A 27,239-nucleotide genomic window follows, 5' to 3' on the forward strand; every position below is an offset into this window, starting at 1 on the left:
CATTATCACCTTGGAGCTCACAGGGAGATGTACCGATCGTGTGCCCCATCAGTTCAGTATGATACTTAGCATAACCTGAAAGGCTTTCATGCCACTGGAGTAGTAGACAGCTCTGCTGTCCCAAAAAATGCAAGAAAACCTCGAGGGGCAACCCCAGTGGCTGACGGGGAGGTTGATGCGGATGAAGTAAGGCGGGCAACTGAACGAACAACCAGGTTTAGCCGTGAAGCTTCATGTTAAAACATCTTTGAGAAAAGAGACTACCTCAGTTTCAAAATTCCCATACCTTGTATGCAAGGTTCCTGCTCAGCAACCGAAGTCGAGACTCGCTTGACGCCCCCAATACTCAACATCCGCCTTAAATATTCAGTTATTAACAAGGAGGCGATTGACGGTAGTCGTCACTGTCTCCGTGACCATGGCCGTGGTGGTGATGACGGTGTGATATGGTAAGTGTTGCACTATATAGGTAAACACAGAGCCTGTCCAGGCAAGGAATTCCTTTAGCGTGTCTCTTGGCTATCATTGTCTCGCTAGGGAAAGATAAAGAGGAAGATAAGAATGATCAGTCATGGTTTTGTTGTTGTTTGTTTGCGGGTAGTCGTCAGCTCAGCACACATTAAGTTGCTCCATTATCAGGGCAAACACACGGAGGGACGGTCAAAGGAATAGCAAAGTTCAAGTTACTTGCTACAATGCCACTGGAAATCTTGGGATTTCATTGTCAACCGCTAACTAACCAATCGGATAGAAACATGTAACCACGAAAACCAATCGCCATGGCGTTGGCTCAGTGCTGCAAAGCCGTGGTATCCTCGCCCTCCGCAATCTTCTTCTCATACTCGGTAAACGTCTCAATACCCTTCGGCACGCCATTCCACTGCAGACCCTGCGCCTCCATCAGGCGACCGCGTATCTCAATGCAGCGCTGCCACGATGGCAGCGCCGCCATCTTCTCATGCCACGCCCGCACATGCGGCAGCCCCTCCCACACCTCGTCCCACGACAGCAGCATCACCTCACTAAGACGGAAGTTCCAGGGCAGCCAGGCCATATCGGCAAACGTCATCTTGTTACCCACTAGCCACTGGGCATCGGCGGGCTTGTCCGCGAGAACACGCTCGATGACGCCCAGCACGCGCCGGATCTCGTTGCAGTAGCGCTCGACGGCCGACGGGATCTTCTCATGGTGCAGGTGCTGGAACCAGCCGGCCTGGCCCCAGTACGGGCCCTGGCCGCTCATCTGGAAATGCAGCCATTGGTTGCATAGGTGGCGCTCGTGGAACGAGTCGTAGGCTAGGCGATTCTCCTTGTCGTAGACCTCGATTACGTACTGGTAGATGGCGCCCGATTCCCAGAGGGTTAGGTTGGTGTTGGGGTCCTCGATGGCCGGCGTGCGGCCGTTGGGGTTGACGTCGATGAAGGGCTTCTTTTTGACGTCGTCGAAGCGGAAGGGTTTTAGTTCGTAGTTGAGGCCGAGTTCCTCGAAAAGAAAGACGGCCTGTCCACAGGAGTCCTGTCTTAGCCTAGGCATCTAACTTGCCTTGGGGTCGGGAGTTCGAGACTCTCCCGTACGCGTACCTTCCACGGATTCGGCCCAGGGGCTGAGATTTGTAAGCAACAGTACAGGCATTGTCAGCTCTGTTGTCGAGCTGGGCGAGTTGCACTTACGAGTGACCCAGATACGAATCGGTTTGGGCGGATATGGGGCAGCCATTTCGTTGCAATTGGGGTATGATTAGTTCTTCGACGGCGAATGAAGGGCAATTCGGGTTCTGCGGGCTGTGGCTCGGTGACTGTAAGCGTCTGCCTGAATTCAATGCGGTCGTGGTTCAGTCAATGCCCTGTGTTTAGCGACGTAGCGTGACGAAGTAGTGAGAGGGAAGTTGATTCTTGAGATATTTGTTCGGGAGATGGCTTCTTGGTATTCTTGAACCATTTCTACTTCTTGGGCTGGAACTGCCGTTGCGGAGGCCGCGGAGGCCAAGTAGGTAGCAATTTCCATCCGCGGAGTTTGAGACCAACTTGAATGGTGTTGGTCCTTCCGTTTCATGCAATGCTGCAGTGCTGCCTGCAACGGATTCCAACGGCCAATCAGGCGTCCAAGCAGTCGCCAACCATCGAGTCTTGCAGCCAACAATCCGGTTTCAACCACATCTGCAGCGCATTTGAAATGAATCTTGAACTATGTCAAGATACGATCGATTGACGTTTGCTAATTCGGAGCGTCAGATACTGTGAACCATCGGTCGGAAGCTGTTTAAAGTGTCTTTTCTGCACCGCGGGAGGCTTTCCTCAGCCTAATACCTAAGGTATCTATCTATACAAGTACGCCCTAGATTCACATGGTCAAAGTCTGCTCTTTTTGTGATGTGAGGATGCCGTTGACTGGGACGCAGAATGAAAGCAGGGCATTCCAGGAGAGAGGGGAGGGGGAGAGGGAGAGGGGGGGGGGTATACTGGTGCGAAGCAGTTAGGCCGGGTTGGACTTTCCTCCGTTTGTCGGCATTGAGGTCTGAAGTGAAGACAGCAAGAGCGAAGGAGAAGTAACGTACTGATCAGCGGAAAGGGCGAACAACCTGCATGCCCTCGACCACAGTCCGGTCCTCAAGGCCAGAACTGGCTCGATTTTGTTATAGCACAGGAAGATGGCAGGCAGTTGTTCACTTTGACCATACCCGCATATGCGTTTGTAACTTCCGTGTGAGAGAACAGTCTGCAGATAACGGGCATCTAAATCCACCGCGATTTAAGTCCATGGCGTTCATTTTGGACACCACAGCAGAGTTGAACCCACGCTGTTCTCTGTAGTGCTACACAACACGCCAAAACACATCTGAAGGTTCTCTGGCTCGATCCCCAGGAAAGCCGCATTGGAATCTCAATCATTCCAATACCAACCCCTAATTAAACACAGGCTGGGCAGATCCACCTCGACATGTTCGGAAACTGCCTTGGGCCGGAGTGTGTTTATGACCTGAGCTTTTGACTCTGCTGGGCCATGGGGACCTTGGATGTAGGCTTTGATCGGCACTCTCCGAAGGTGGCTGGTTCGAGACAAGCCACTGTCACCTTGTGATCGACGTACATAGGTATGTAGACGGCAGATACCGCGATGGTGTGAAGCAATCCACCTCCTTGGTACGGAGTACGGATATGGCGAACTTAGATCTTCTGCCGCCACAAACGGCAAGGGAGTCTTCCACTAATGTGCGTAAGTACCAATGTTTCACTTCTCTTCGACGAGTCCATGGCCGAAGTCGTGCATGAGTAGACATAACTACACATACTTCGGAAGAGGCCGAGGAAATGTGGATTCCGACATTCCGTCCACTGATACGGAGTACATAGCGACTAACTTGCGAACCTGGCCTCATCAACATGCCTGGCATAGCTGACCCTAGAAAGCAGTCCAATGGGAAAAAAGTGAGCAGGATTGCGGGAGAGGTACGGACAGAGCTCACGTTCGTAGCGGCTGGAAATTGAAGTGATTTGTAATGTATGTACAGCATCTGGTACCAAGGACGTTTGGCCTGGTATTTGTGCTATGCCCAAGCGCAAAAGGATCTGTAAGTTAGATTGCACTAGGGAGATGGTGTGCGATCCGATCTTGTCAGGATCAGTCCGAGCATGCACATTCTGAGCCTGTCTGGATTCCGATCCCTGTGGTTAATTCGACTGAGGTAAGTTGAGCTAACGCGAGATGAAGTGATGTGACACACGGAGTTTTCCGATCAAAATGCGGGGTGAACCTCCCGCGCCCCACCGGGTTATTACATGTAGCTTCGTTTTCGCCTCTCCACAACGCCCTCTAACGCTGTATCACAATGAAGGTGATTGTCACGGGATCCACAGGCTTGGTCGGTAGTGCCCTGCTACGGCAATGCATTGCCGATGACAGAATTACCAAGGTGTTTGCTTTGACGCGCAAGGCGTTGCCCGACGAGGTCGCCAAAAACCCGAAAATCGCCGTCATCATCCACCAAGATTTCTCCACGTACCCGGAAGGGCTACTGAGCCAGCTCGCCGGAGCCGAAGGCTGCTTGTGGTGGGTAGAGTGATGCACTTCCACATATCTAATGCCAAGACGGCTAGCTAACCTGTCACACTCTGCACAGGGCGATCGGCGGGAGGGCCGACCAGTTTCCCAACGTTGAGACGTACAAACGAGTGCAAGTGGACTACACGCTAGCCGGCGCGAAGGCGTTTTACGAGCATCTAGCTCCTCAGCTGCCAGAGGGACGTCAGTTCCGCTTTGTCTTTTGTAGCGGAAAGTTTGCAGAGTGGGACCAGACCAAGCCCCTGAAGTTCATGGCTGATACTCGCCATGTTAAGGTAGGTTTTGCCGGAATCTGTTATCAGTGTCCGCATATGGCTGACAGCGAATTGCCATTAGGGTCAAGTTGAGCAAGGTCTCTGTGAGATTGCTGACACCGACAGGACTGGCCGCTTTGTCGTCTACTGCGCCCGGCCAAGTGGCATCCTGCCGCCCAACGCCGGTCTTCCTGCCAGGCTCGCTGGCAAGCTGTACGCTGCCATTGATGCCGACCGTCTCAGTAAAGCGTTGATCCGTATCCTGCTGGAAGGTTACAAGGACAAGATCATTGAGAATAACGTGCTTTTGGAACTTTGAGCGCTGTTTTTGCTCTCCCAAATCTCTGGTGCTCTATCTTGTCTTGGCGTTCCTAATCTTCATCTAATCGCACACTACATAGCTCGCGTGAGCTGAAACTTGGCCCAAGGAAACACCGGATGTGGTCTAGAACTAGACCTCGGAATCCTCAATCAACATTACCCCTTATCGTGCTAGAGGCCACGCAGCGTTCCCTCGACTCGGCTAGTTCCGGGAGCCCTGCTCCCCAAGCCGTACCGAAGCGGTGAGTCTGCGAGTCTGCAAGTCTGCGGACCAACCGTGACATGCGAACTAGTGGACTTCCACATATGTCATTGTTCTTGTTGGCTAACAAAGGCAAGGGACTTCAATAGATGTGCTCGTAGCGCACTTACGTACGTTAATGTATTTCCTACGCCGTGCCTCTCGGCTGCATATCCTCGCTGCATGTGATCCAAGCCTTCCACACTTAAGACATTTTTCGGCTCCTCGGCCCTTGAGCCTTCAGGGCGTACCGGCTGGTTGGTAATTGCGTTCTGGAAAGGGCGATAGGATTGATGTCTGGGGGCTGCTGTGCCCGCGGAGACTCAGCACACAAATTGCGGCGCCACACTGCATCATCAAGCCGACTGCGGCATCAACTCAGCCGGTCCGAGACCAACACAGGGTTAGGGAAGATTTGTTAATCAATCCAGTGTACAATCCTTCGTAGCTTGTCCTTAAAATGTGAGATGTGACAACTACTTACTGCCCATGCTATAGTACATGGGTTGGTTGCACTGAAACGCAGTGCACTTTGGTAGGTCGAGTTCATTGTTTACATACACGTATGTACCAAGTAATATACTGTAATTATCGTATTTACACCAGTGTAAGGGTATTACAATACAAATGACCCGCTGGTCGATCCCATCCCGCTGGTCAGGGACAATTTCGGACGTGGTGGTCCAGGAGTTCCAGCGCAATGGCCATTGGGCAGTCTCCACTGTTACCCTTGCATTTGCCCGGTCACCGTCCAATAGCGTTATCCGGAGCTTCTCCCGACCAATTGCACTGGGCTTGTGGTTGCTCACCCTGATCGAAACCAACCAACATCTTTGGTCCAAACCATCGGGACAAGGGGCCGAGCCGCAGTCTGTGGAGTCGGCTTCGCTCGTTTGGCTCAGTTTTTGCTCTTGTTGCGGCGCATTTCGAGGTCCAGGCGCGAAGTTGTTGCATTGTTGCGCAGGCCCCCACATCCCAGGAGTTGTCAGCGAAATTCCAAGCCGTGAAGCCCGGGCCCGTTGGGCCAGTTCGTTAGTGTAGATTACCCGAGCGGTGCAAGTGCGGCATGCTACTGCAGTGTTCTCGTTTGGCCGAAATCTCCTCGGTTTGCCGGCGGCAGACAGAATGCGCTTCAATTTCCATATTTGGGGTCTTAGCCCAGCTGTATCTTGGGTTCCTCGCTCACCGAACTTGGCACTGATTGGCCCTTGAACAGACGAGCAGACAGCCTGGTGCCCTGGTCTCGGTGGGCAGGTTAGCGCCCTGCTCACACTGGACGCACGGCTCTGGAAGAGGAAGAAACGACGAGTCTTGGCACAATGGTCGACAAAGAACGCCTCCTGTTCGCCTTTCTGCCATCAATTAATGGACAAATGTTCCTCTCAGCGTTAGCTGACGACCGAGAAACCTTCGCTTTGTCTCCTGACTCTCCTTTGCTCTTCCGTTTCCCTCTATATTTATCTATTACAACCACTGGAAAACCAGCGAGCTGTCAACACCAGATGATCTCCCAATCCTCGCTCTCGCGGTTGAGCACATCACTTTCCAAAACCCCGCCAGACGCTACTACAACTGAGTCTGAACATCTCGGTCACGCAAACCTTCTCCATGCATCCTGCCACTCAGTCCGCGGTCCTACAAGACCCAGACGCAGCAGTCACCAACGACTACCTGAACATGTCTCCTTTCACTAGCCGCCGAGCGGCTTCTGAGCCAGAACATGACCAAGAACCCCCGCTCATGCACTTCCCACACTGCCGCCTCTCCATCACGCCCTGCGACATGTTCCCCGCGGCGGGCGGCGGAGTTGGCAGACTGGAACAGGTCGCTCTGCCTGGTTCGCTAGTGCGCACGCTGCTCGCCCGGGTTGGGTCACTCCAACCGCAGCTCCAATTCCAGCCTAATCCTGAGGACACGGCTACAAGTACTACTACAGACTCGCCATCATCGGCCCGACACCGCCGGACGGCACAACAACCACAACCACGGACGCAACAACAGCAAATACGGATCCGCGTGGAACCCCACGCCGACGACGGCGCCGAGTGGGTCTATTCGCGCTGCCTCCTGGTCGACTTCACCGGCTTCTGCGAGGACGAGGCCGAGGCCCTGTCGGCCCAGGGCCGGCTGTGCTGCTGGGCCAGCGTGGTCCTGCATCCGGTGGTGGAGCAGGCGGGCGGTACCACCGTGACGTGGGACCTGGGGTTTGTTGTCCACCGCGTGGGTGTTAGGGATCCTGAGAGTGGGTGGTGTGAATGTTTCTGAGGCACATTTTGTTTAGTTGTTTCATTATTATTACCACATAGGTGTTTGGTTTGGTTATGGGTTGCTTTGGGTAGGGAAGGGGAAAGGCTGCTTTTTAGGGGGGTTGGGAGTTGCACTGCTTGTTGCGGGACTTGACATTTTGCTCGCAGCCGGGTTGGGATCTGGATCTGGCATTACTGTGGTCTTCGCTTGTTCCAATATTCTTCTGGGAGGGTGCGTCCTCATGTTTTACTACCTGCTATGGCTTGCCAGGTTCTTCGTCTTCTCCTGGAGCATCAATTGTCGGACTTGGAATTTGGAATATGGTGGGGTGGCAAATAGGGATGGTAGGGCTGGGGTTCACGGCGTCTTATTGACTGGTCACCTACCTAACCTGGCTAAGGCCGCATGCCTCTTGTGTAACTGTGTGGTTACACTGATGAAAATCTACACCAAAACCAGCCACATGTCCATCCACTTACTGTTGTATAAGTCGTGTAGTGGTGTTGTTACCAGACACCACTGTCTCTTCTCAGTCTATAGTTTACAGTACAGACCTGTACCCTTCAGTTGATCGCTGGGTGAACCTGCGGTACTTGAACCTCAGCGCTTGCTTGCCTAATCTGTCCGCTACACTACTTGTGCTACCAAAACTCCCTTGGAAAGGTTCAAGATGTGCTGCTGGTAACAAGGTGGCGCCAGGCTCAGCCACAGCTGACACGCTGAGGGGATCAACTAAATAGTAAGTGTCCGTATGTATAGTACACATAGTACACATAGTACCATACACATAGACTATTAGCTCCGAGACTGAAGCTGTATCTACGGAGTACTCCGGATTACAATGCATCTTCCCTGGCCAGCCTTGGTATTCGTTCCAAGGAACTGGATCAGTGACCCCCACCTCAGCCGTATACAGCACGTACTTTGAACCCGGAGCGATGGAAGCGATGTGGCGCGATCGAGGGCCCAGAATGCCAGTTTCTCTGGCACGATGTGGCGTATCTCAATACTATCGGACTTTGGCAAGCCACACCATCATGCAGACCAATATCTAGTTGAATGAGGGAGAGAGAGTGGGGGCATCCAATGTCCTCACATACTCGGGTACGATACCCTCAGGATCCCGAGATCCCTCGTGAAACCGGCGACGTGCAGTGATGTATCATGTGGCTGGGTTAAAGGTTTAGGTAGGTGCTTAAGCCTCATTCGTGTTAGTTTCGTCCGTGACTCGGCGGAACCTCAGCAGCTTGACCCCCAAAACCCCATGCAGGTACGGAGTACATGAACAAGTACCTCTTTACTACTGTGTGCTTGAATCGGCGATAAGAAGGCAGCTTAAAGCCTTAAAGCATGGCCGAAACGTGTGGACGTACATGAAATACAGTATGTGGAGTGCTCTAGAGAAAGAGGGCTCAGATTCCATGAATGCCTGTGGCTGGATTTCAGGGGCGCTCATTCCGAGTCCGATCTCGCCGTCATGCAGTTAGCATTCAGCTCTTCCAAGTACTGAAACTTGTCTGTTTGTGTCGTCATCCCGCTAAACCTCAGATCAGATCGACTTAAGATCGCCAAAAAGCTGGTACTTACAAAGTCATTCTTCATGTCAATTGCATACTAGTTGCTCGTATTCTCTCGAGCCTCGGTCTAAACCCCAGGTTTGATCCCTTAGCGATACAATGACGCACCAAAGACTACATGTACGTGCAGGATAATGGACCATAACACCCTAGATTCTAAGCAACGGCCTTCCTTTCTATTCTAGGGGCGAATTAAAGCGTATTTCATCCTCCGTTTGAACCGTTTCTTCAACCGTAAACATCCCATGCTCACGTCTGTTTCCCTTCAGCTGCTCTAGTTCCGCCTTGATTCTCCTGTTGTCGCTTTCCAGGAATTCGAGTACCCGGGTAGTTTCGGTGAGCACATCGACCTTGCTCATCTGTCGGTGCTGCTTCCTCCACGTCTGCCGTGAGCCATCGCCTGTGCCCTCCATGATGTCGGGAAGAGCGTCGAGCAACTGCTGGAAGCTTCTCTGTAGCCGCTGACGGTACTCCTTTTCCGCGATGTTGTGAGTCGTCCTAGCCCTGTGATGCTCGGGGGTCTCGCCTGGCTTCGGCGGTGGGTCGCTGCGCTTGGACCTGCGTGTCGCAGTCCGCAAGCTCGGGGTAGATGATGCGGTCTCGATCGAGCTTTGTGCAGGCGAGACCCTCCTTCTCCCTCTTTTCCCCAGTTTTGACGATGCTTGCCGACTTGAGGGGCGCTGTCGGGCTTTCGCTGGCGCATTTGCTTTGAACGGTATTGGATTCGGCGCGGGAGGGCTCGACTTTGCTGCTGTGCGCTGGGGACGATAAGGCTGAAGGATTGTGTCATGCTTCATTCCCTCAATGATCGGAGTTTGACTGCGGTCTGCCCACGGTGGGGAACGGAAGCCTTTCGAAACACCCGCTCGGGCCATGGGACCACTTGGGAAGTTGGGGAAAACGTTCTTGAACTGCAAGTTGGGGATGGCCAAGTCGGAGGCTGAGTTGAGGCCTGCGTCGAAAGTTGACAGCGCGCTTGTGGTCTCTCCAGAGGAAACAATTGTATTTGGACTCTCGTCAATCAGTATGTTGACCGTGCCATCACCTGCGAGTGGGCTTATAGGACTGATCGGTGACCAATGATCCTGGGCCGGCCCGATGACATGCTGTAGTACTCTCGGCGGTGTCGCTGTTACCGTATCTGTAAGTGCAGGACTTGGGTATCCGCCTGGAAAGACGGACATCTGGTGCTGTGCATACGGGCTCTCAGCGTGCGCAAGATAGCCAGGGTTTCCTTCACAGTCCCAATTCAGATTCTGGCCGTCGAAAACTGCTGAAGTATTAGGGACCGGGGAGAATAAGTATTCCTGGAAATCCTTGGCTTCCTGAGAAATCGTGTCAGCGCTACATTCAACAACATCAACGAATAGTTGAGGACAGAGAAGTAAGCAATGCTTTGCGTGCCTGGAACGGACCATGGGACAGCCAGTTCCCGGCTTGGTTCATCCTGTTCTATGTTGGTGTTGGGTGAGCCTGCGTGGGGAGTTTGTGGTCTTGAAAAGACGATGCTCGACTTGAAGTCTTGAGGCCGAATCTGGGATATACGGTGGCGGGGTGTCTAGAACAGGAGCTTGTGTCCACGGTCTTGGATTGACTGGGGACGGGATTTCTTGACTGTAAGAGGAAACAAGGTACGTAAGTTAAACAAGAAGATTCTTCCAAAACTTGCGCGTTGTATGTGGGCGTTCCTGCTAATATGAACCAAGGGGATATCGTACTTGTTGTGGTTCAAGTGCTAGCAAAGGTTGCTTGGCCCAGCTGCTCGTTTAATTCACGTGCCGGTGGCCCCCAACGGGCTGAGGGCTTGCACCCGTTGTGACAGGACATGATCATCGGCGAAGTCATGTACATATAGTACAGTAAGTTCGCACATGGCCCCGACTTGTCGTGTGCCAAGGTAGTACGACATATTGCTTGTAACCAGGTAGGCTGACCGGTGAGATGGTGTCCGGCAAGGCTTGTGGCAAGGCGCCGATGTGTGAGACTACATAGGTAGTTAGTGTATGTCGCAACTCTACGAAGTACGGAGTACCTCCGGAGAGCCAGTCATAATAACGGCGAACGTTCCGGCCGACGATCTCATGTCCCCGTAGGCACCAGAGGGCTCTACACCTAAGGTACGGATGAGTCTCTGGGGAAGCAGTAGTGTAGACAGCGGCCGGCCAATCTAAGCGGTTCATTGCGGCCCGCGTGGAGCAATCGGGGGCCGTCCCTGTTCCGGGGGGGGGGCGAGTGCTGGGGACTTGGCGTTTCCATATTCGCTGGGTACCAACAAGTAATTACCTCCGTACCGCACATATGTGTATGTTATGCTTCGAGAGGGCGAAGAGTGTGAGAGTAGCCTCGTACTGTTGGTGAGGCCCGTCAACCAACAAGACTTGGGGAATTCACGGAGTCACCGTCTTACCGGTACCCAGTGGCTTTTTGTCGAGGGTCGACGTCAGGCCGGGCTTTCCCCCAGCCCGGTACTAAACCGATCTCTGCATGAAAGCGGCCTGCTTTGTCAATCTTCTCATTACAAGTGTGGGCATGGCGGTATGGAGGCTTCGAGCCTTGTACAATACAGTACATATAGTACTCTTCCTTCTGTTCAACGATGTTGTGGTCGTTTCTCTCCAGGTCCGGTGAGATCTCCAATGCCAGCCCGGTGATGTTGGCTCGAACTCTGCGGCGATCCCTGGCGTTAGATGGCAAGGAGACTAAAGCCAAGCCACGAAGCCTGAATTAGAAAACTTGCCATACCCAGGATGGGGGTGGCTTGCGAGAAAGCTCAGACATCTGCATGGGGCCCTGGCCCCAGCCCTGTCCTCCAGGCTGCTTTTGGCTTGTTGATCGCCCTGTTGCGATCTCAACCCAAACATTGGCGCATGAAACCTTACTTGTATGGAACTATGTAACTTATGTAAGTACGGAGTAGTGTAAGGTAGGTAATCAATTTAAACAGAAACATACCAGAGCTTTGTGACATGAATATTGGATACGCGTACGAAGTACTCGTATCCGAATCCGTAGATCAGAATCATCAGATCACTCAGCCCAGACGACTGCTTTGCCCTAAAACAATACCGCATTCCCCTATTGGTGAAGAGGTCTAGGAAGATCAGATTATAGCTCGAGGCGTGTTACACCTTCAATGTCATTTTCGTTGTGAAACATCAACATCTGCGGGCCGTCGAATCAGCGTATTCGGATGACACTCCGCGGCTCTGTTCGGTAGCACGGCAGGTGGCAGCTTCGGCCCGCGACCGAGCCGTTCAGCCGTTCCCGTCCCAAAATCCCGGTTGCAAACTTGGACCCTTCTGCAAATTCGTGTGGATACACAACCAGTGCGCCCAAGTCGTCAGCGGCTTGATGGCGTGAAGACTGGTGGGACAGAAGGGGGTTTGTTGTTTTTTGAGTGTATTTGTTTATGCTCACCACTTCTGTCTCGGGATCGAGAGAAAGACTGATGCTAAGGGAGCACTCTTGTCCAGTTCCAGCCCGGCCCGGAATGTCGGGATAACCGGCAACCGAAGAGCTGAGGTGTTCGGGTCTTGGGTTGTTTTTTAGTGCAAGCGAAGTCGGATGCTGACTGCGGAATAAGCAACATGCCAAACTTTCAGCCTCAGGAAAGAGCTGTGTCAGGGAGCTTCTTTCACACCTTTGCTACCTTATCACCGGCAGGCACAAGCCAGCCAGTTCACCCCGCCAGGGCTTACGCGTGGGTCTTGACCTTCCGGCCGCCGCGGGATGAGGAGGAAAGAGGAGCTGCCGCGATTTAACCCTGCGTTACTGGACAGTGATGATTGAGGAAGGAAGCAGAGACTTCTTTTGCTGCAAAGTGATACAGAGCGAACAGACTTCATTAGCATCCCGGTTGTCATATCAGCATTTGATCCCTAATCCCCTGAGTCCCCACGGCAGTCAAGTAAGGTGCACCGATCAAGCCGCAGAATCTCTCGAGTTGAGTAGATCCCGACCGCACCCGGAAGATGCCTCGTGATCTCAAATTGCCCACTTTCCGTATCCCACGATGCCATAAAACTCAGCGTGAAAATGCATGACCGAAGACAGCCTGTTAACCGTGGAAATCGAGAATAGAAGGTAAACGGCCGGACCTAGAATAAGAGGAAAAAGGGCAAAGAAGACGCTCAGTTAGTCCGGTAAGCATCGTACACAATCTCTGCACCCCGGCGACATCCGCTTCCAATCCACAGACCCGTATTGAGATCCTGGTACCGCTCGTCGCCCGTCTCGAGTTCCATAGTCACTCGGAGCTGGTAGCGGTGGGCAGCGACATTATCCGCAGCCACCGGATCCTGCAGCCTCTCCATGACATCACGGTCGCCGGTCCACCAGCCTTTGATCTTGCAGATGATAACGGCGGGATGCTCATCGCTGGTCTGCATGAGGTACCGGGCGTCGATCTGCGTCGCGGTGTCCTTTACCATAATCTGGGTGTCTTGACCGCCCGGCTGTGGAGGAATCTGTCAGTCCATCTCAATTTGTCAACGAGAAACCATACAGGAATGGGATTGCTCACCAGAAGGACGCCTTTGCCCCAGCGACCGGCCCACTGGCCACCGACGCACGAGATCCAGCTCTGCCGGCCATTGTTGCCGGCGCCTCCGCCTACGGTAATCTTCGGCTTGACCCTGATGCTCATGCGGAAGTCGAGATTAAGTGCCGGGGCGGGAATAGCCAACGAGCTCGCAACATCATCCTCGTCGAACTGATGGCGGAGGTGGTTGGCAGGGATCTTTTCCTTGAGCACCGGCTGGTAGCCGGGGCACACCAGCAGATGCTCCCGCTGGCGAGACGTGTTCTTTGCGCGAACTTGGTTGCAGTAAATGCAGCGCGCAGAGATGCACTTGTCGTCCTCCTTGGCCTTGAACTCGACGAAAGCAGCATGGACGTCGCGCAGAGGAATCTCGGGCATGTTAGACCCGGATGACTGCTTGGTCTTCTGCTTCTTTGGTGCAGGCGTTCCGTCCGGTCCCAGCGACGGGCGACCCTGGTCCTGGTTTGGCGATGCATTGATGCGCGGATTTGGCATGAAGCTCAGGGTGGTGTGCTGGCCCGAGACATCATCGGGCGCGTAGGATCCATCCGGAGCTGGACCGCCGGCTGCTACTGCTGACGCCTGGAGGGCAACATCGGGATGGGCGTTGAGGTAGCCGGTGCACTGAAGAAGGTGCTGCTTCTGGCGGGTGGTGTTTTTCGCCCGAACCTGCTGGCAGTAGATGCATTGGACGGACATGCACTTGTCATCCTCTGTGTGTAGTGAGAAGAAACAATAACGTCAGCGGGATTCATTGCGAAAGGTAATGTACTGTCAATACGCTTATCGGCGTACTACTTACGTCCAGCGCGAAATTCCACGAACGCCGCGTGTACATCTTGGTCGACGTGACGGGGCATGGTTGATCGACTGCCCGCTTCAGCGGGGATCGGGTATCGTCAAATACCGAAATCAGTGACGCAGACGAGTACCTTTCAGCGCGAGCAGAGCGACAGCGCCTGTTTGCGAAGGTTGTTGGTTTCTTTGGACAAAGAGACGCGTTGTGGAATGAAATTTTGGAAATAACGTTAACGTATCGTAAGAATCTGGTGGTTGGGGTGGAGTCGTACTTCGTACGTTAAACGCTCATGTCACGTGCCAGGTGCCCCACCGAGGTGCCTGCTGCCTGCCAAATTTGGCCTGTGAGGTTGGATCTTCTTTCAGACGGAGATTCAGCGACAAATACTCGAAACGTACCTCCGTACAATATCTATTTCAATCCAACTCAGGTATTCTGCTGTCACTACAGGTGTGTCACATCGAATTCAGTTTGTTACTAAGGTAGCTTTTACCTCTGGGCTAACAGGAGCTTTTGACAAGGAGTTAGGTATTGGTACATCTGGGATTTGGTCGACATCTGGCGCAGAACCCGGTGAACCAAACACTGTTTTGAAGCAACTGAATGTCTTCGACTCCATCTATACCTGATTGAGCGGAATATCAAACGAGAGAGCATCGCGAAAACCGTTTGGTTAGCCATTTTCGCATTCATGGCCTTTGATACAGTTGCATGATGGCGCTGAAGGTGGCAAAAGTGACATGAGCAAATGGGTCAGCTGCAAAAAGATGAACTAGCTCCTCCGGGAAGGCTCGAACTTCCAACCTCCTGATTAACAGTCAGACGCGCTAGCCAATTGCGCCACAGAGGACGTTTGTCACGTGTCAGCAACTGCCAAACGTTTTCTACAAGGATGGGATGACTTGCTCCTTCCGCTGGAATTGAGCCAAACCTCTCATTGAACGGTACAAATGGATTTACTCGCAACATATGATTTCAATTTCAAGACTTAACAAGTCACGTTATCAGTAATTCGCATCTTTTAGAGTGACACTGAACTCTTCCATTGCAAGTACCTAGTGGGAAGAATTCTGGCGTCAATTTTAGGTTATTGTTGGCTGGCCACAGCAATGATGTTGACATGATGAGTCATTCACCAATCATCATTCGCAAATCGACCCCTTTTTGAACTACGTACTTCGTCATCGCGTCACATATCAAGGTGCCCCTCGAAGTTGGGGAATGCAACGGCAACCGTCCATAATGACTTTTTGCTTCTCGATGCACATCTGGAAGATGGTATTAACACTGATTGCAGGCTGAAATTGCGCGCCGATGACACCCATCAGGTCTCAACAGTGGACTTGTTACGGCATGGCTTGGGCGAAATCGATGCAAGAACCGTCAAGTCGTTCGCAAACACGAGCCTAGACAGCCGCCTGTGCGAGGAAGGGGGAAACTCTCATACCAATGCCCAAGAGCTGAAGACTCTTTGGACCACTTAGCAGGGTCTGGTTCGATGACCATGGCACTAGGGTAGAGGGAGACCGCAGCCTGCTTCACACCGCGACATACTTCAGCGCGAAAATATCCAGGTCGTCGCGATTCGCGATGGCGAAACATTTTGGTGTTGGTCAATCACAAAATCGGCGCGAGGGGCGAGCATTGGGTATCCACACGAGTCCCGTCGTGGGCTCAGGTACACTATTGCCCTTGCCCCCTGACTGCAGCCCTACGTTCCAGTTATAAGTGCCATTCCCACGCATTCCTCGAGCGCGATTCTCGCAGCCCCGTGAAGCGCTGTTACGGGGAATACCTAGGACGCCTTGCCGTCCAGCCAGACAGCCTGACAGACCGGCCGAACCACTGCTAATCTGCTCATGAATCTTTCTCTGGTATTTTCACCAGACTTGTCAGTCTCCTAGTTTTTCGGAACGCGAGTGTCATATGTTGGCTTCCTTATCAGTTGCGAAAAGTTTTTTTCGCGGTTAACTTCAAGACGCGACGCCGAGAAAGTATCAACAACAGTCTGGCCGTCCCACTTAAGTATCCCCACTAATCCAGGATATGCGTGTATGCTAAGCAGAGCTTGGCTGTATGACGTCTTCTCTGGGGAGGATATAAATCTAGCCCCTGGCCGAGCATGCAGTTCAGGGGCTCCACTGTCGCCACTTATAGGGCACATCCGAACACTTAAGACGTGTTGGCCAATGAACCTTAATACAAGACCCAGATGCCCTGCGCCAATGGAAGTTGGGTTCGCTATCGGTTCATTCGCGAGCGGCGTCATCGACGATCACGCAGGAGTATAAAACATCTTCGCTTATAGAGGTGACTGACGAGTCCCGAGCTATGGCATTATCGATCGACGTCTCACTTAAACTTATAAGTCCTCAGCGCTCGCCTTTATCTACACTGCTTGGGCTGAACATTGGTGTCAAGTAGCACGCTGGGGCATTGGTCCTTTTCCATGTCATTATTACCCTCATGTTCTCGGCACCCACTGCTTCATTAAACGGGTGTGATCTGTATTGTCATCTGTAGAAGGTATAGCTGGAAAAGATGCAGGGTGAAGTTCCCGCTCCTAGGAACCAGACAAACGACAAGATGGCGTCCCTCGACCGAGCACAAGGGCCAAGAGCTGAAGAAGCGGCCACTGTTACCGAAAGAAGAGCACCCACCATGGAACTCCATCGCCCGCCGTCGCCCACGCTACCGACTATCATGGAGAAGGAAGGGAAAGCGCCTCAAGGGGCCGCAGATCAACATACCAGACAGGACTATAAGCTTGTGACCTTTGCAGAAGGCGACCCAGAAAACCCAAAGAATTGGTCCCAGGCTTTCAAGTGGTACAGCACCATGGTTGTCGCGCTCACCTGCTTCGTCGTTGCCTTTTGCTCCAGTGTCATCACCGCCGATATAGACAGTGTCGCAAGGGAGTTTAATGTCAGCCATGAGGTCGCACTCGTGACCATTACTGTTTTTGTTGTCGGGTTTGGTGTCGGTGAGTTTCAGTTCAGTTTGCGCCGCCAGCTTCCCTTTCTCTCGTGATGGGACCAGACACCGGCTGACTTTGTGACCCCTTGAGGCCCCATGATATTCGCTCCACTTTCTGAAGTCTATGGGAGGCGTATCATCTAGTAAGACCGCCCCTTTCCCCCTGAGTCTATTCAAGCATCAGATTATGTGTCTATGGCCTGGTATGTTGACAGCGGTAACCAGTGGCTCGACTCTTCTGCTGGCAGTCATCTTCATCATCCCCTGTGCCGTTTCCAAGAACATCGGCACCCTTATTGTGTGCAGAGCCATAGACGGCATTGCCTTCTCGGCGCCCATGACCCTCGTGGGAGGCACGCTTGCTGACCTCTGGCGCAACGAGGAACGCGGCGTGCCCATGGCCGCTTTCTCTGCTGCCCCATTCATCGGTCCTGCCAGTATGTCTCTCTCTGACCCCTTTTAGCAAGGTTGTCACGATTTTTGCCCCCGGTTCAGTTACTAACTTCTACGCAGTCGGTCCGCTGATTGGCGGTTTTCTGTGCGAAGCTGGCTGGCGATGGCTGTACTGGATCCAGCTCATCTTCGCTGCCATCGTCTGGGTCCTCATCACCTTCACCGTTCCCGAGACATACGCCCCAACCATCCTTGCGCGCCGAGCCAAGAAACTACGCCAGCAAACCGGCGACCGCGGCCATGTGACCGAGGCCGAACTCGACGGCAGACCCTTTGGCGAACGGGTGCGCGTGTTTCTGATCCGGCCTTTCCAGCTCCTGTTCCGCGAGATGATTGTCCTGCTCATCAGCCTCTACATGTCGGTGCTCTACGGGCTCTTGTACATGTTCTTCATCGCATACCCCATCATCTACGAGGCCAGGAAGGGCTACTCAGCCGGCATTACGGGCCTCATGTTCATCCCCGTTGCGGTTGGCGTCATTCTCTCCGCCACATGCGCCCCCCTGGTCAACAAGCATTACCTGACGCAGGTGGCCAAGTACAACGGCAAGCCGCCGGCCGAAATCCGCCTCATCCCCATGATGATCAGCTGCTGGTTCATCCCTATCGGTCTCTTCATCTTTGCCTGGACCTCGTACAAGGATCTGACATGGGTGGGACCCTGCCTGGGCGGGTTCCCCGTGGGTTTCGGCTTCATCTTCCTCTATAACTCGGCCAATAACTACCTGGTCGATTCGTACCAGCACCAGGCAGCGTCGGCGCTGGCTGCAAAGACGTTTATCCGCTCCTTCTGGGGTGCGGGAGTGGTCCTCTTTACGGAGCAAATGTACGACCGCATGGGCGACCAGTGGGCGTCGTGCTTTCTGGCTTTTCTCAGCCTTGCGTGCTGTGCCATCCCTTTCGGGTTTTGGCGATACGGCGCACGTATCAGGCAGAAGAGCAGGTATGCCTACGGCGGGGACGACGGCCATGAGGCTGACGTCTCGGCGTCGGCATCGGACTTGGAGAGCCAGAAGGCGAAGTCTGTCGATGTGGACGCGCGGCTGCATCATGACTTGGAGGATCTCATGCGCGCCAGGAGCTACGTGAGCAATCCGTGAGTGGACGCAAACTTTTGCAAGGGATGGTTGCCACGAAGGCGTTCCAATTCAGGTTGTCTCGTCCTCATCTTTTTGGTCATGCTCAAAAGGGGGTGCGGCATGCAGTTGAAGAGGGGTGATAGACGGTCTCACGGTGCTGGCAGAGCCGCGTCTCTCTGTACTCTCACCGTTGATTCATTGCTCGGTGCTCAGGGCATGGTATGGAGTCAAAAGCCTCGGATTCTTTCAAGTCGGATTGGATTGCATATAATAGGGGCAGGATGACTAGAATTGTTTAAATTTGCGTTAGATACCAGATGATAGGTTAAGAAAGCAAAAGTGTCTTAGACCAGAATCCGGAGACGGAAAGCCCCTACAGTTGGTACAGTGGTATCTTCATGGCAGAATGAGACGTGTACTTTATTTATCAAGCCATTGCTTAGTGAAGAGATTTAGAGAGCGATGGGATGGTTTGTAAAGCATGACTGCATTGTTGAATTAAATATCTGGGCACTGGTAACTTAAACATGCCCGGCTCTGGGACTTTTCGCTGCGCTGCACCCATCCACGCTGATGCCAACCCCTCTTAATCTTTTCCATCCCTCTCTATCATCACAAGAAAATGCCTTCCAGATTCACGAGCCCCTTTAGCACCGCCTCCATTCAATATCCCAGTTCTCCGTGTTCGCCTCAAAGTATGCCTTGCTATCCCCGCTCAGGGCACCGCGGAAGTTGACGTTCAGAATGCCAGTGTAGCCGTCGCTGCCAGTGCACTGCGACCACACCTTGTTGTTGCCGGCGGTGCTCACAAGAGTTACGTCCTGATGAATAGTCGATCCCCCGTTGTTCTCAATAGATCCGCGGAGGGTGCCCTGTTCGTCAGGCCACTTGTGTCAGCACTGCATTCAGCCAGGTTAAAAGCCCTAAGAGAGTGGAAGACCCGGCAAACTCACCGTGTTGCCGGCGTTCTGGCTGAAGTACACGGTAGTGAAGTGGGTTAATTGGGTTCCGGGGCCGAGAGAAACGAAGCCCTTGACCTGATTGCGGCTCAATGCAAACTGCCAACCGCTGCCGACCCCAGTCGCCTGGAGGTGCACCTCGCAGTTGAGCGTCTGGTTGCCGCCGGGCAGGGCCATGCAGAAGTTGTCGTATGTGAATGTTGCGTCGTTGAGGCCGCCCGAGTGCCGGGGATCTCTTAGGCAGCCGTTACCCGAGTAGGTGATGCTGGTGATCCGGGGCTGCACCGAGGGCCCTGAGGCTTCTGCGGCGTCGGGGGTAGGGGCAGCAAGCGATGGCAATGCCACGGCCAGCAGGACTGTGAGATGCGAGAGAATGCCCATTTTCGGTTATTGTGAGGTGTAGATGAGGCTTTCTAGGTGATTGCCTGACTAATGAGCTGAACCGGGAATGTTGAACTGGCGGGACGCGGTGGAGATTGATGGCATCGCCAGCTACCCGGTTTTCGACGGTCGCCAGCCGTTCTTTTATAAGTCGATATGGGCCAGGAGCCCGATGCCGTCACCGAAAATTTCCAACAGAGCTTCATGGCCGCTTCTGTTTGCCACCCTTGTTGTTGAGCCAAAATGTCTGGTTGTCAAAGAGTCTGGGTGCGGAGCTTTACCATTTATCCAAATTGCAGCCCGCCGAATCCGACTGCCCGGATTGGCAAGGACTGAAGATTAAATTAAGGTCCAAAAATAGGACATGCGTAGATTTCCAGCATATTTGACGCTAAATCCTCTGGGTCTGGGTCGAGCGCTTCGAAAGGGGGCGAGAGCGCGGAGGATGGACCGGGAGAGGAAGGGGCCAACCTGGGACTTAATACTTGACGGTTTCCAGTTGCATATTGGTTTGCTGAAGTGGTAGCCAATCTCGGCGTATATTTTCCAATGCATCCTCAACAGCATACTCACCTTTTGCACGTTGTCACATCTCTGTGCTCAGTTGCCCTTGCTTTCATCGGCGCCGGGGTTGCGTTGGCCCAACTTTGCCCCTGGCTTGGGCACCCTCGATGCCACCCATGTCCCATAGCGACCGGCAATGCATCGGGGGGTAGACAGTTGGCCCCTAAACTCCTGAAAACAGCATGCCTGCCGAATGGAAGATGCGGAGTTCATCTCCGTTTTCTTATTGTCCAGATGCGACGTGATATCGCTATCGGCCTCATTATGGAGGGCAAGGCGCCGACAGAGCCGCCATTGCAAGCTCATAGCCTGCAGTCAGGTACACATTTGATCCGTCAACTGATTCGTACTGATCTTGTAAGCTTAAAGTTCCGTCTCAGAGTGCAGATTCGGTTACCTGCAGATAACTTATAACTAATTGCCATGCGACTCCTAGGTAGGACTGCATGTGACATGTTGAAAATCCCTGGGTTCGATGCTCCTATTTATGGCAGCTTAATATCCTTCTGTCGATAGGGATTGGAATCGTTCATGCCGATGAGCTCGACATCGGGCATTCTCGTACCGTCACCGGGAATTACTAGTAGCCTCGCCTCCAGGCCACTTGCCGTTGATGTGGACAGATGTCTATTGTACACCTTTCCCTTCCTGTAGAATCCGGCTCTCACTTTGATGAAAGACTGACTTCAAGTCCTGGACATGGATCGCCTCTTCAAGCAGGACAGGACATCGGCGACAGAAGTGTGTTCGAGCTCATGGTGGTTTCAAGTCCATGATGTTGCTTGGCGAGTTCAACGTCCCGGTGGGTTGGAAATCGAAGGGTAACTGTCACTGTTCCGCCTTGATTGCCTACCTAACCAGACGACGAGTCTTGGATAGTGTGGCTGGTACTGGATGAAGGGTTTGTTGCAACCCTCGCGCCGCCCCTTCGTTGGGCCAAGCTTTTAGACCCAGGGGAAGCATATCGGACCGGAGAGCCATGGTAGGAATGGTCTAACGACCGCTGTCAAATGTTGTAAGCATTACTAAGTAACCTGAATGCAGCATCAGGTACCTTACCCTTCTGATTTTCTGCCGGACTTCTTGCCACAGTTATTGTCACTGCCAATGCCAGGCTTCTTCACCACGGTCAGCTCGGGAATACTGGGAGAGTCCATGACTGTTTGTCTCTCCGGATCAAGGTAACCGGAAAATACCGCCGAACTATGAGAGACCGGTAAACGAGCACAGCTGAGAGCCGGTATAGTAGCACTTTTGACGGAGAAACCACGAACAGGAACCAGCCGGATAGCGTGGGCAGCAACGCAAAACTTTTGAAAGGAAATCTATCTCGTAAGCTGTGAGGGCGGTTTCCTATGAAATTCAACAAAGGCCAGAAGATAAACTGGAAGCTAGCAAAAGTCTATTCGAGGGGCGAAAAGGAAGTGACACGATCAGAATCGGACACCCTGTTAATGGGAGCCACAACGGCGACTGCGCCGAGCAAGTCTGCTCTCGTTCCTCACACAAGAGATCAAGGTACTTAGCTTGACTAAGGGGCAATTGTGACGAACACAAATCCATACTACTTCGTACGAGGTCTGCTGTTGGCTGAACACTCTGTTCTGATCACCTCAGAAATTTCGGTCGGATGGATGGTGAGCTTCTGGCTCCGGACATCTGTGAGCTTGCATGAAGCACAGTAGCAGCTTCCCAGGTGGATTACCTTATTGTTAGTGGAGGAGGCGGCGACCTCGTGCAGGCACGATCGTGTGGGCCACATACTTAGGTACGTAGGTACCTTACTTGTTACTTTCCCATTTGAATCTAGCGTGTAAGGTAGGTAGGTCAGTACCATAGCGCGCTGGGGGTGGTAGTGCAAAATGATTACCGTCAGTATCTTGGGACTGGAAAATTGTTTTCACAGCAAGTCGATCGGGCTAGGATCATACAGGCCAAAATCTTTCAAGAAAAAATGGTCATACAGCCGGATGACCATTTTCCATTCATGAGTATTTTGGAAATTGAAGATATCCCTTAGTTAAATCCATCCTATAACGTTAGGTAGATGACTATCTTCAAGTGGAAACCATTTTCAGTAGATAACTATTTTGAAAGGGGGGAAGTGTCTTAGTACTAGGTAGGTAGGAGAAAAATATATATAACGTTATTACTTCTTTCCTTCCTACTTATCATTTTCTCTTTTCCTACTTAGGACTTTGAACTTTTTTTTTCTCTTTTTCTACTTTGAACTATTCTACCTTGGAATTTTCTACTTTGAACTTTACAAGGAAAAATTGAACTATAGTATGATTCAAACACATGACCTCTCGGTTATCTATCTACAATTTATCCATTATACTACACTACAACTTTGACATTTCTTTCATTTTCATAACCTATATACTCCATTCAGTTCTCCAGGTGCAGTACCAGGGCCTTGTGCAGAGGTCACAGTGCCCAGGGCCTTGCGTAGAGGATACGGTACTTACAAGCCCAGCAGTCAGGCCCGGGGTCTTACAGCCAGAAGATGGATTCATTTGAAAATAGCTACAGTCAGTATTTCAGGAAGGAAGGTCTTGTCTGTCGAACTTGCCCTTCGAGTGATATGACTGTGTTGGTTCCATGAATATTACAGTGGTTCTTTTCCTAATTGAACATGGGGTTCGCACGGCCAAAGCATCTTGGTACTGAAAAATACTGACAGTGACCATTTTGCACTACCCCCCCAGCGCGCTATGGTAGTCACTGTTACTCGGGGTTATATTACCTACCTAAGAACGGGATGAGTTAGAGATCAAGAGCCGTGAATATTTGTCCAGTCCCGGCCCATTGTCTTGACAGAGAATAAGATGGTTCCGTATATCTTTGAGGTGGATACATAAACCACGCTTTGCCGATGCTTTCCTGTACGGCTAGGATGAGATCGAGCAAATCCCAGCTTACTTACCTCCGCCAGTGAATACCTGTTGTGTAGTATTGACCCTTTACGTACGGATACCTTGAACAGAACAGGGGAAGCTACCCAAAACTGCTTGATCTCACCCCTGAACCACCCTGAAGTCCTGAACTCCATCTTTGCACTGAGCAAATCCGCTGATAGCTCACAACTACCCTCCTTTCGTCTTGAACTTGCCATGCTCAACCTAGGTATAGACAAGGTAGGTACAATACATACCAAATATATGTTTTATACGAGCTGTCTGAACGGTACTCGGCCTTGAGCTCGGCTACTGCAATTCTCAACAGATGGAAGCTTCTGAACCCAGGATCGCCAAAGAGTGTGTTATGATCATCATAAAGAACTTTTGCCTCACCAGTGCCAGACCATTGAACAAAAACTTGAAACTTGGTATCACATCAGAACCTGCCTTCCGGGACCTAAACCCATCCCTCAACAAGTGCCTGTCCACCAGGCGCCTAAACTCCTTAACCAAGCAGTAAAGACCGTAACGCACCCCGTCCCACTTTTCCCAAGCCAACGCCATCATACGAGGCATCAAATAATAGCTCCAAACCTCCCCAAGTTCCAGGACTCCTAAAGCGGTTCCAGCCCGCATCCAACCGACGCTCACTTGTCCGTTTAGTTGTCAATATCACAGGGAACCGTTACCGGGACCCCCACAACTACTACTACTAGTACTCGTCCCCACGGTCACCGTCACCCCATCAAGCTCCATACCGTCCTTCTCCTTCCCCACGTCAAGTGATTGCCGCTGCAAGCCCTGCGCCTCCAGTCCCGGGTTTCTCGAGCAGTAGTATTCCTCGATGCGCACGGAGCGGGTGACTTGTATTGCCAGCTTGCGATGGGCCCTGGGGGGCGGGCTCAGCGAGCCGAGTGGCATCTCTTCAGAGTCCCCGAGTCCCTCGTTTGTGCTCAGTCTCTGTGCTTCCACGTCGCGGTCACGAACATGGTCGCGGTCATGGTGGAGGTGGTCGTCGTCAAAATCCAGATCCATGTCCAGATCCCCCGGCTTGAGGATTCCGTACTCGGCCGTGTGCCGGTTCCCTATCCCACCGCTGCCGCCACTGCCCCGGCGCTTCTCAAAGTCATATCCTAGTGGAAAAGTTCCGGTGTTACCCTTAAATGCGGAGCAGTTTGACCCGCGGCGGCCGGGGCTCGTTGTCGGCGATAGTGGCGGGAAGGAGTGTGGTGGGCCAAGCGAGCCCCTGCGGTGGGTGTTGTTGTGGTTGCTGGCCATGGGTGGGGTGAACCAGTGCGAGCTCTGGGTGCCGGAGCCAGAGCCTCTGCCGGGGGAGAGTACGCGCGGAAAGGCGCGCTGGATGAGCGGCTTGAGGGTCATGATACATGCGCATGTAATGGCTGTGTTGACTTCGATCGAGGTCCAGAAGAGGGTGTTGGCGCCGGTGTAGGTGGTGTCGAAACCCGGCTTCCTGGTTACGTCGATGAGGGTGACCAGCCGGATGATGGAGACTAGGCACACGCTAAAAAAGGGGAAGCGGGTTAGGTGAGAATACGAGACACGGGAAGAGGGAGAGTGACTTACAAGAAGCCTAGGACGAATACGCCGAGAAGGGCGTACTTTTGTCGTGGGGGAAGTTTTAATGAGGATAGGACTGGTAGCTGGAGCAGTGTGTTAGGAGCAGGAGTCCTTGGAATTACGGGGTATACGGGAAAGGGACGGTGACTGCACTTACCGGGAGTGCCATGACGACCAGGTCGCTTGCTATGTGAATCGCCGCGTTTGCCCACCACACATTTCCGTTCTGGCAATAAACCATGGTCGTCCAGAACAGCGCCCAGTTCCAAAACGCTTCCAGTGGAATGCACGCCGTGAAGACCGACACAACAAACCATATCGCGGTGGCAATGACGAGGATCAGGGAGACCTGGATTGCCCTACGGATCCAGGCGAAGGTAAAGATGCGTTTGTACAGTAAAAGGATCGAGATTCTGCTGAACACGAGGCTGAGGTTGTAAAACAGCATCCCGTACCACGCAGCCTGGGTGTTTGTTCCTGTCAGGGCGCTGCCTGTCTGCCTGAGAAGCTGGTGTGTAAAACTCACCCGCTCATATGCTGACATTTGCCATATGTCGACCTCCCACGCGTGTTTGCCAGCGCCACGGGCCATCTCTAATGTGGCGTCAGTAAGGTGGGTTATGTTCCAGCAGTCTGGCGGCATCAAGTTCTGTTAAGCACATACGCTCAAGGGAGCTCGCGGTCAGGCCAGCTGCGCAAAGCTGAGAGAAGTGTTAGCTTGACAAACCCAGAACTAGGATTCAATCAAAAGGAGACACCGTACGCACCAGAGCTGGGATAATACACCAGTCAGAGGCCCCAAGGACACGGTTGAGCCAGCCTCTGGTGTAGAAACGGAGCAGGACAAAGATCAAGGCGATCACGAAAGTTATTACGGTGCAGGCCACGATGTCGGCTTGCAGCGACCTGCCGGCATCCGTGGGAATGGGGCCCCATAGCGATGTGCCGTTTGGTGGCACCGTGAAATTCCCAGGGAATGATGAATTCTGCCAGGTCGAGTCTGCCGTCATTTTGACCTACGCCCCCAGACGTTGAGGCGCGTGGCTGTTGGCTGACAATTGTCGCTGTGCTTGCCACGATCACGGCCGAAGAGTAAACACATCGGATTCCATCGCCAACAGGGCAAATCTTGGATCAAGGGTTAGCTAGGGATGGCGGGAACATATACCGCTTGTTCCCCGCAAACTGGCAGGTTTTGATGGGTCAATGCGAGATCATGGATGCTCATCTCCCGAATGTGGGTATATTACTCTAACTTAAGATCGGTATTGTGCCTAGGTTTCTGCCGTTGATCGCTTGTCTAACGTCGCAATAAGGGGCCGGGGATAGTCTGGGGTAAAGCCCATCGGAGCGTGCTGCGCCAGCGGCCCCGCATCGGGAATCTCGCCGTTGGCAGTTTGGCTCTCCACCGCGGTAGTGTAGGTACTGTGTCATGACAGCGTGCGCCTGAAGATTTAAGTCGAAGTGGAAGCAAGGGGAGCAAATTGATCAACTTGCCTACGTCGAACACTCAGAGGAAGTTGGAACCATACGTGGTAGTTCCGGGTGCCGGTTGAATTCAGTCACTGGATCTTGCCTGCTTTTGGTGTTCAAAATGCGGGGAAGCCTGCAGTGACAGACGAGTTTGTTGGCTGGTTTAAGTTAGGCTACACCTGCCCCTTTTTAATGTAGCGAGGGCATATAGCAGCTTCTCCTATCAACAAATCTCTCAGATATGAACCAGGACTTGATGCAATTATCTAGAGATTGACTTCGAAAGCTGTCCTTAAGTTGACCCTTTCCAAACTGGAAGACAACTAGTTCCATTGGACGTCTATTGGGTCGTGAATAGGTAGGTACCTAGGCAAGGAACTTTGACCGTAGCTAACCCTAGGTACGGAGGTACTGTATAGTACTATTCTTGGCGCCGAGTGCTACGGTAATCTGCTGGCGCCGGACTCCAGTGGGCGCTAACCCGCAAGAAGCCCCGGGCCCATACTTCCGAATCCGATCTGTGCTTGACTTGCTTGATCCAATCTGTCAAATTCCGCCGGGAAGACCAGCAGTGCAAGCAATCTTGGTTGAGTGTGACGCCGCACGTCGTTCTTTCACGGAAGTTTGGACTACCGGCATTGGCCATGCATTGATACGCGGCGGCGCAGAGTGCGGTTTTTAAACAGAGCGCGCGAGCTGTGCTTTGGAGCTTCAATGACAATTGACAAATCATCTTGAGGTTGGACGATTTGGCGACGGGTTCGGGTTAGGGATAGGGTTAAGGCATGCACGACAGTGAGACCCATGGCAAAACGGCAGTCTGTCCGCACGGTG

At 52.7% G+C, this 27,239-nt stretch overlaps 11 protein-coding genes and 1 non-coding gene across 12 annotated transcripts; 4 read left to right on the plus strand and 8 right to left on the minus strand.

Annotated features, from left to right (window-relative positions):
• Positions 1-701: 701 nt before the first annotated feature.
• N656DRAFT_774885 (glutathione S-transferase) lies at positions 702-1,774 on the minus strand. The gene is made up of 3 exons (XM_064814365.1): positions 1,672-1,774; positions 1,582-1,604; positions 702-1,501 (listed from the first exon to the last, which is right to left on the minus strand). Exons 1-3 carry the CDS (start codon positions 1,715-1,717, stop codon positions 791-793), a joined length of 780 nt encoding a protein of 259 aa, XP_064674154.1. The 5' UTR covers positions 1,718-1,774; the 3' UTR covers positions 702-790.
• A 1,072-nt stretch (positions 1,775-2,846) lies between these two features.
• Positions 2,847-3,711, minus strand: N656DRAFT_258991 (uncharacterized protein). Its single transcript, XM_064809030.1, has 2 exons — positions 3,291-3,711; positions 2,847-3,205 (listed from the first exon to the last, which is right to left on the minus strand). Exons 1-2 carry the CDS (start codon positions 3,510-3,512, stop codon positions 2,882-2,884), a joined length of 546 nt encoding a protein of 181 aa, XP_064674155.1. The 5' UTR covers positions 3,513-3,711; the 3' UTR covers positions 2,847-2,881.
• A 64-nt stretch (positions 3,712-3,775) lies between these two features.
• Positions 3,776-4,790, plus strand: N656DRAFT_774886 (uncharacterized protein). Its single transcript, XM_064814366.1, has 3 exons — positions 3,776-4,048; positions 4,119-4,335; positions 4,397-4,790. Exons 1-3 carry the CDS (start codon positions 3,828-3,830, stop codon positions 4,631-4,633), a joined length of 675 nt encoding a protein of 224 aa, XP_064674156.1. The 5' UTR covers positions 3,776-3,827; the 3' UTR covers positions 4,634-4,790.
• A 1,694-nt stretch (positions 4,791-6,484) lies between these two features.
• N656DRAFT_794878 (uncharacterized protein) lies at positions 6,485-7,141 on the plus strand (the record flags this gene model as incomplete). Its single annotated transcript, XM_064817349.1, has 1 exon — positions 6,485-7,141. One exon carries the CDS (start codon positions 6,485-6,487, stop codon positions 7,139-7,141), a length of 657 nt encoding a protein of 218 aa, XP_064674157.1.
• Positions 7,142-8,876: 1,735 nt separating this feature from the next.
• Positions 8,877-9,575, minus strand: N656DRAFT_794879 (uncharacterized protein; the record flags this gene model as incomplete). Its single annotated transcript, XM_064817350.1, has 1 exon — positions 8,877-9,575. One exon carries the CDS (start codon positions 9,573-9,575, stop codon positions 8,877-8,879), a length of 699 nt encoding a protein of 232 aa, XP_064674158.1.
• A 670-nt stretch (positions 9,576-10,245) lies between these two features.
• Positions 10,246-12,062, minus strand: N656DRAFT_259560 (uncharacterized protein). Its single transcript, XM_064809031.1, has 7 exons — positions 11,653-12,062; positions 11,580-11,589; positions 11,270-11,399; positions 11,108-11,195; positions 10,984-11,042; positions 10,419-10,684; positions 10,246-10,314 (listed from the first exon to the last, which is right to left on the minus strand). Exons 1-6 carry the CDS (start codon positions 11,769-11,771, stop codon positions 10,542-10,544), a joined length of 549 nt encoding a protein of 182 aa, XP_064674159.1. The 5' UTR covers positions 11,772-12,062; the 3' UTR covers positions 10,246-10,314; positions 10,419-10,541.
• A 634-nt stretch (positions 12,063-12,696) lies between these two features.
• N656DRAFT_259636 (uncharacterized protein) lies at positions 12,697-14,312 on the minus strand. Its single transcript, XM_064809032.1, has 3 exons — positions 14,043-14,312; positions 13,223-13,953; positions 12,697-13,154 (listed from the first exon to the last, which is right to left on the minus strand). The coding sequence occupies exons 1-3, from the start codon at positions 14,098-14,100 to the stop codon at positions 12,831-12,833; spliced, it is 1,113 nt and encodes a 370-aa protein (XP_064674160.1). The 5' UTR covers positions 14,101-14,312; the 3' UTR covers positions 12,697-12,830.
• Positions 14,313-14,815: 503 nt separating this feature from the next.
• On the minus strand, positions 14,816-14,889 carry N656DRAFT_t22. Its single transcript has one exon. It is a non-coding gene; the product is annotated as a tRNA-Asn (tRNA).
• A 1,853-nt stretch (positions 14,890-16,742) lies between these two features.
• N656DRAFT_701469 (MFS general substrate transporter) lies at positions 16,743-18,568 on the plus strand (the record flags this gene model as incomplete). Its single annotated transcript, XM_064810947.1, has 4 exons — positions 16,743-17,022; positions 17,107-17,158; positions 17,241-17,452; positions 17,529-18,568. The coding sequence occupies 4 exons, from the start codon at positions 16,743-16,745 to the stop codon at positions 18,566-18,568; spliced, it is 1,584 nt and encodes a 527-aa protein (XP_064674161.1).
• Positions 18,569-18,991: 423 nt separating this feature from the next.
• On the minus strand, positions 18,992-20,195 carry N656DRAFT_259684 (uncharacterized protein). The gene is made up of 3 exons (XM_064809033.1): positions 20,169-20,195; positions 19,501-20,101; positions 18,992-19,419 (listed from the first exon to the last, which is right to left on the minus strand). Exons 2-3 carry the CDS (start codon positions 19,885-19,887, stop codon positions 19,195-19,197), a joined length of 612 nt encoding a protein of 203 aa, XP_064674162.1. The 5' UTR covers positions 19,888-20,101; positions 20,169-20,195; the 3' UTR covers positions 18,992-19,194.
• A 2,500-nt stretch (positions 20,196-22,695) lies between these two features.
• N656DRAFT_259940 (uncharacterized protein) lies at positions 22,696-23,014 on the plus strand. The gene has a single exon (XM_064809034.1). The coding sequence runs from the start codon at positions 22,753-22,755 to the stop codon at positions 22,972-22,974; it is 222 nt and encodes a 73-aa protein (XP_064674163.1). The 5' UTR covers positions 22,696-22,752; the 3' UTR covers positions 22,975-23,014.
• A 1,012-nt stretch (positions 23,015-24,026) lies between these two features.
• On the minus strand, positions 24,027-25,942 carry N656DRAFT_794883 (uncharacterized protein; the record flags this gene model as incomplete). The annotated part of the gene is made up of 6 exons (XM_064817351.1): positions 24,027-24,876; positions 24,939-25,015; positions 25,090-25,395; positions 25,459-25,526; positions 25,597-25,633; positions 25,700-25,942. 6 exons carry the CDS (start codon positions 25,940-25,942, stop codon positions 24,027-24,029), a joined length of 1,581 nt encoding a protein of 526 aa, XP_064674164.1.
• Positions 25,943-27,239: the final 1,297 nt, after the last annotated feature.

Source organism: Canariomyces notabilis (assembly GCF_033297395.1).
Source record: "Canariomyces notabilis strain CBS 508.74 unplaced genomic scaffold N656scaffold_2, whole genome shotgun sequence".
NCBI classification, from domain to species: Eukaryota; Fungi; Ascomycota; class Sordariomycetes; order Sordariales; family Chaetomiaceae; genus Canariomyces; species Canariomyces notabilis.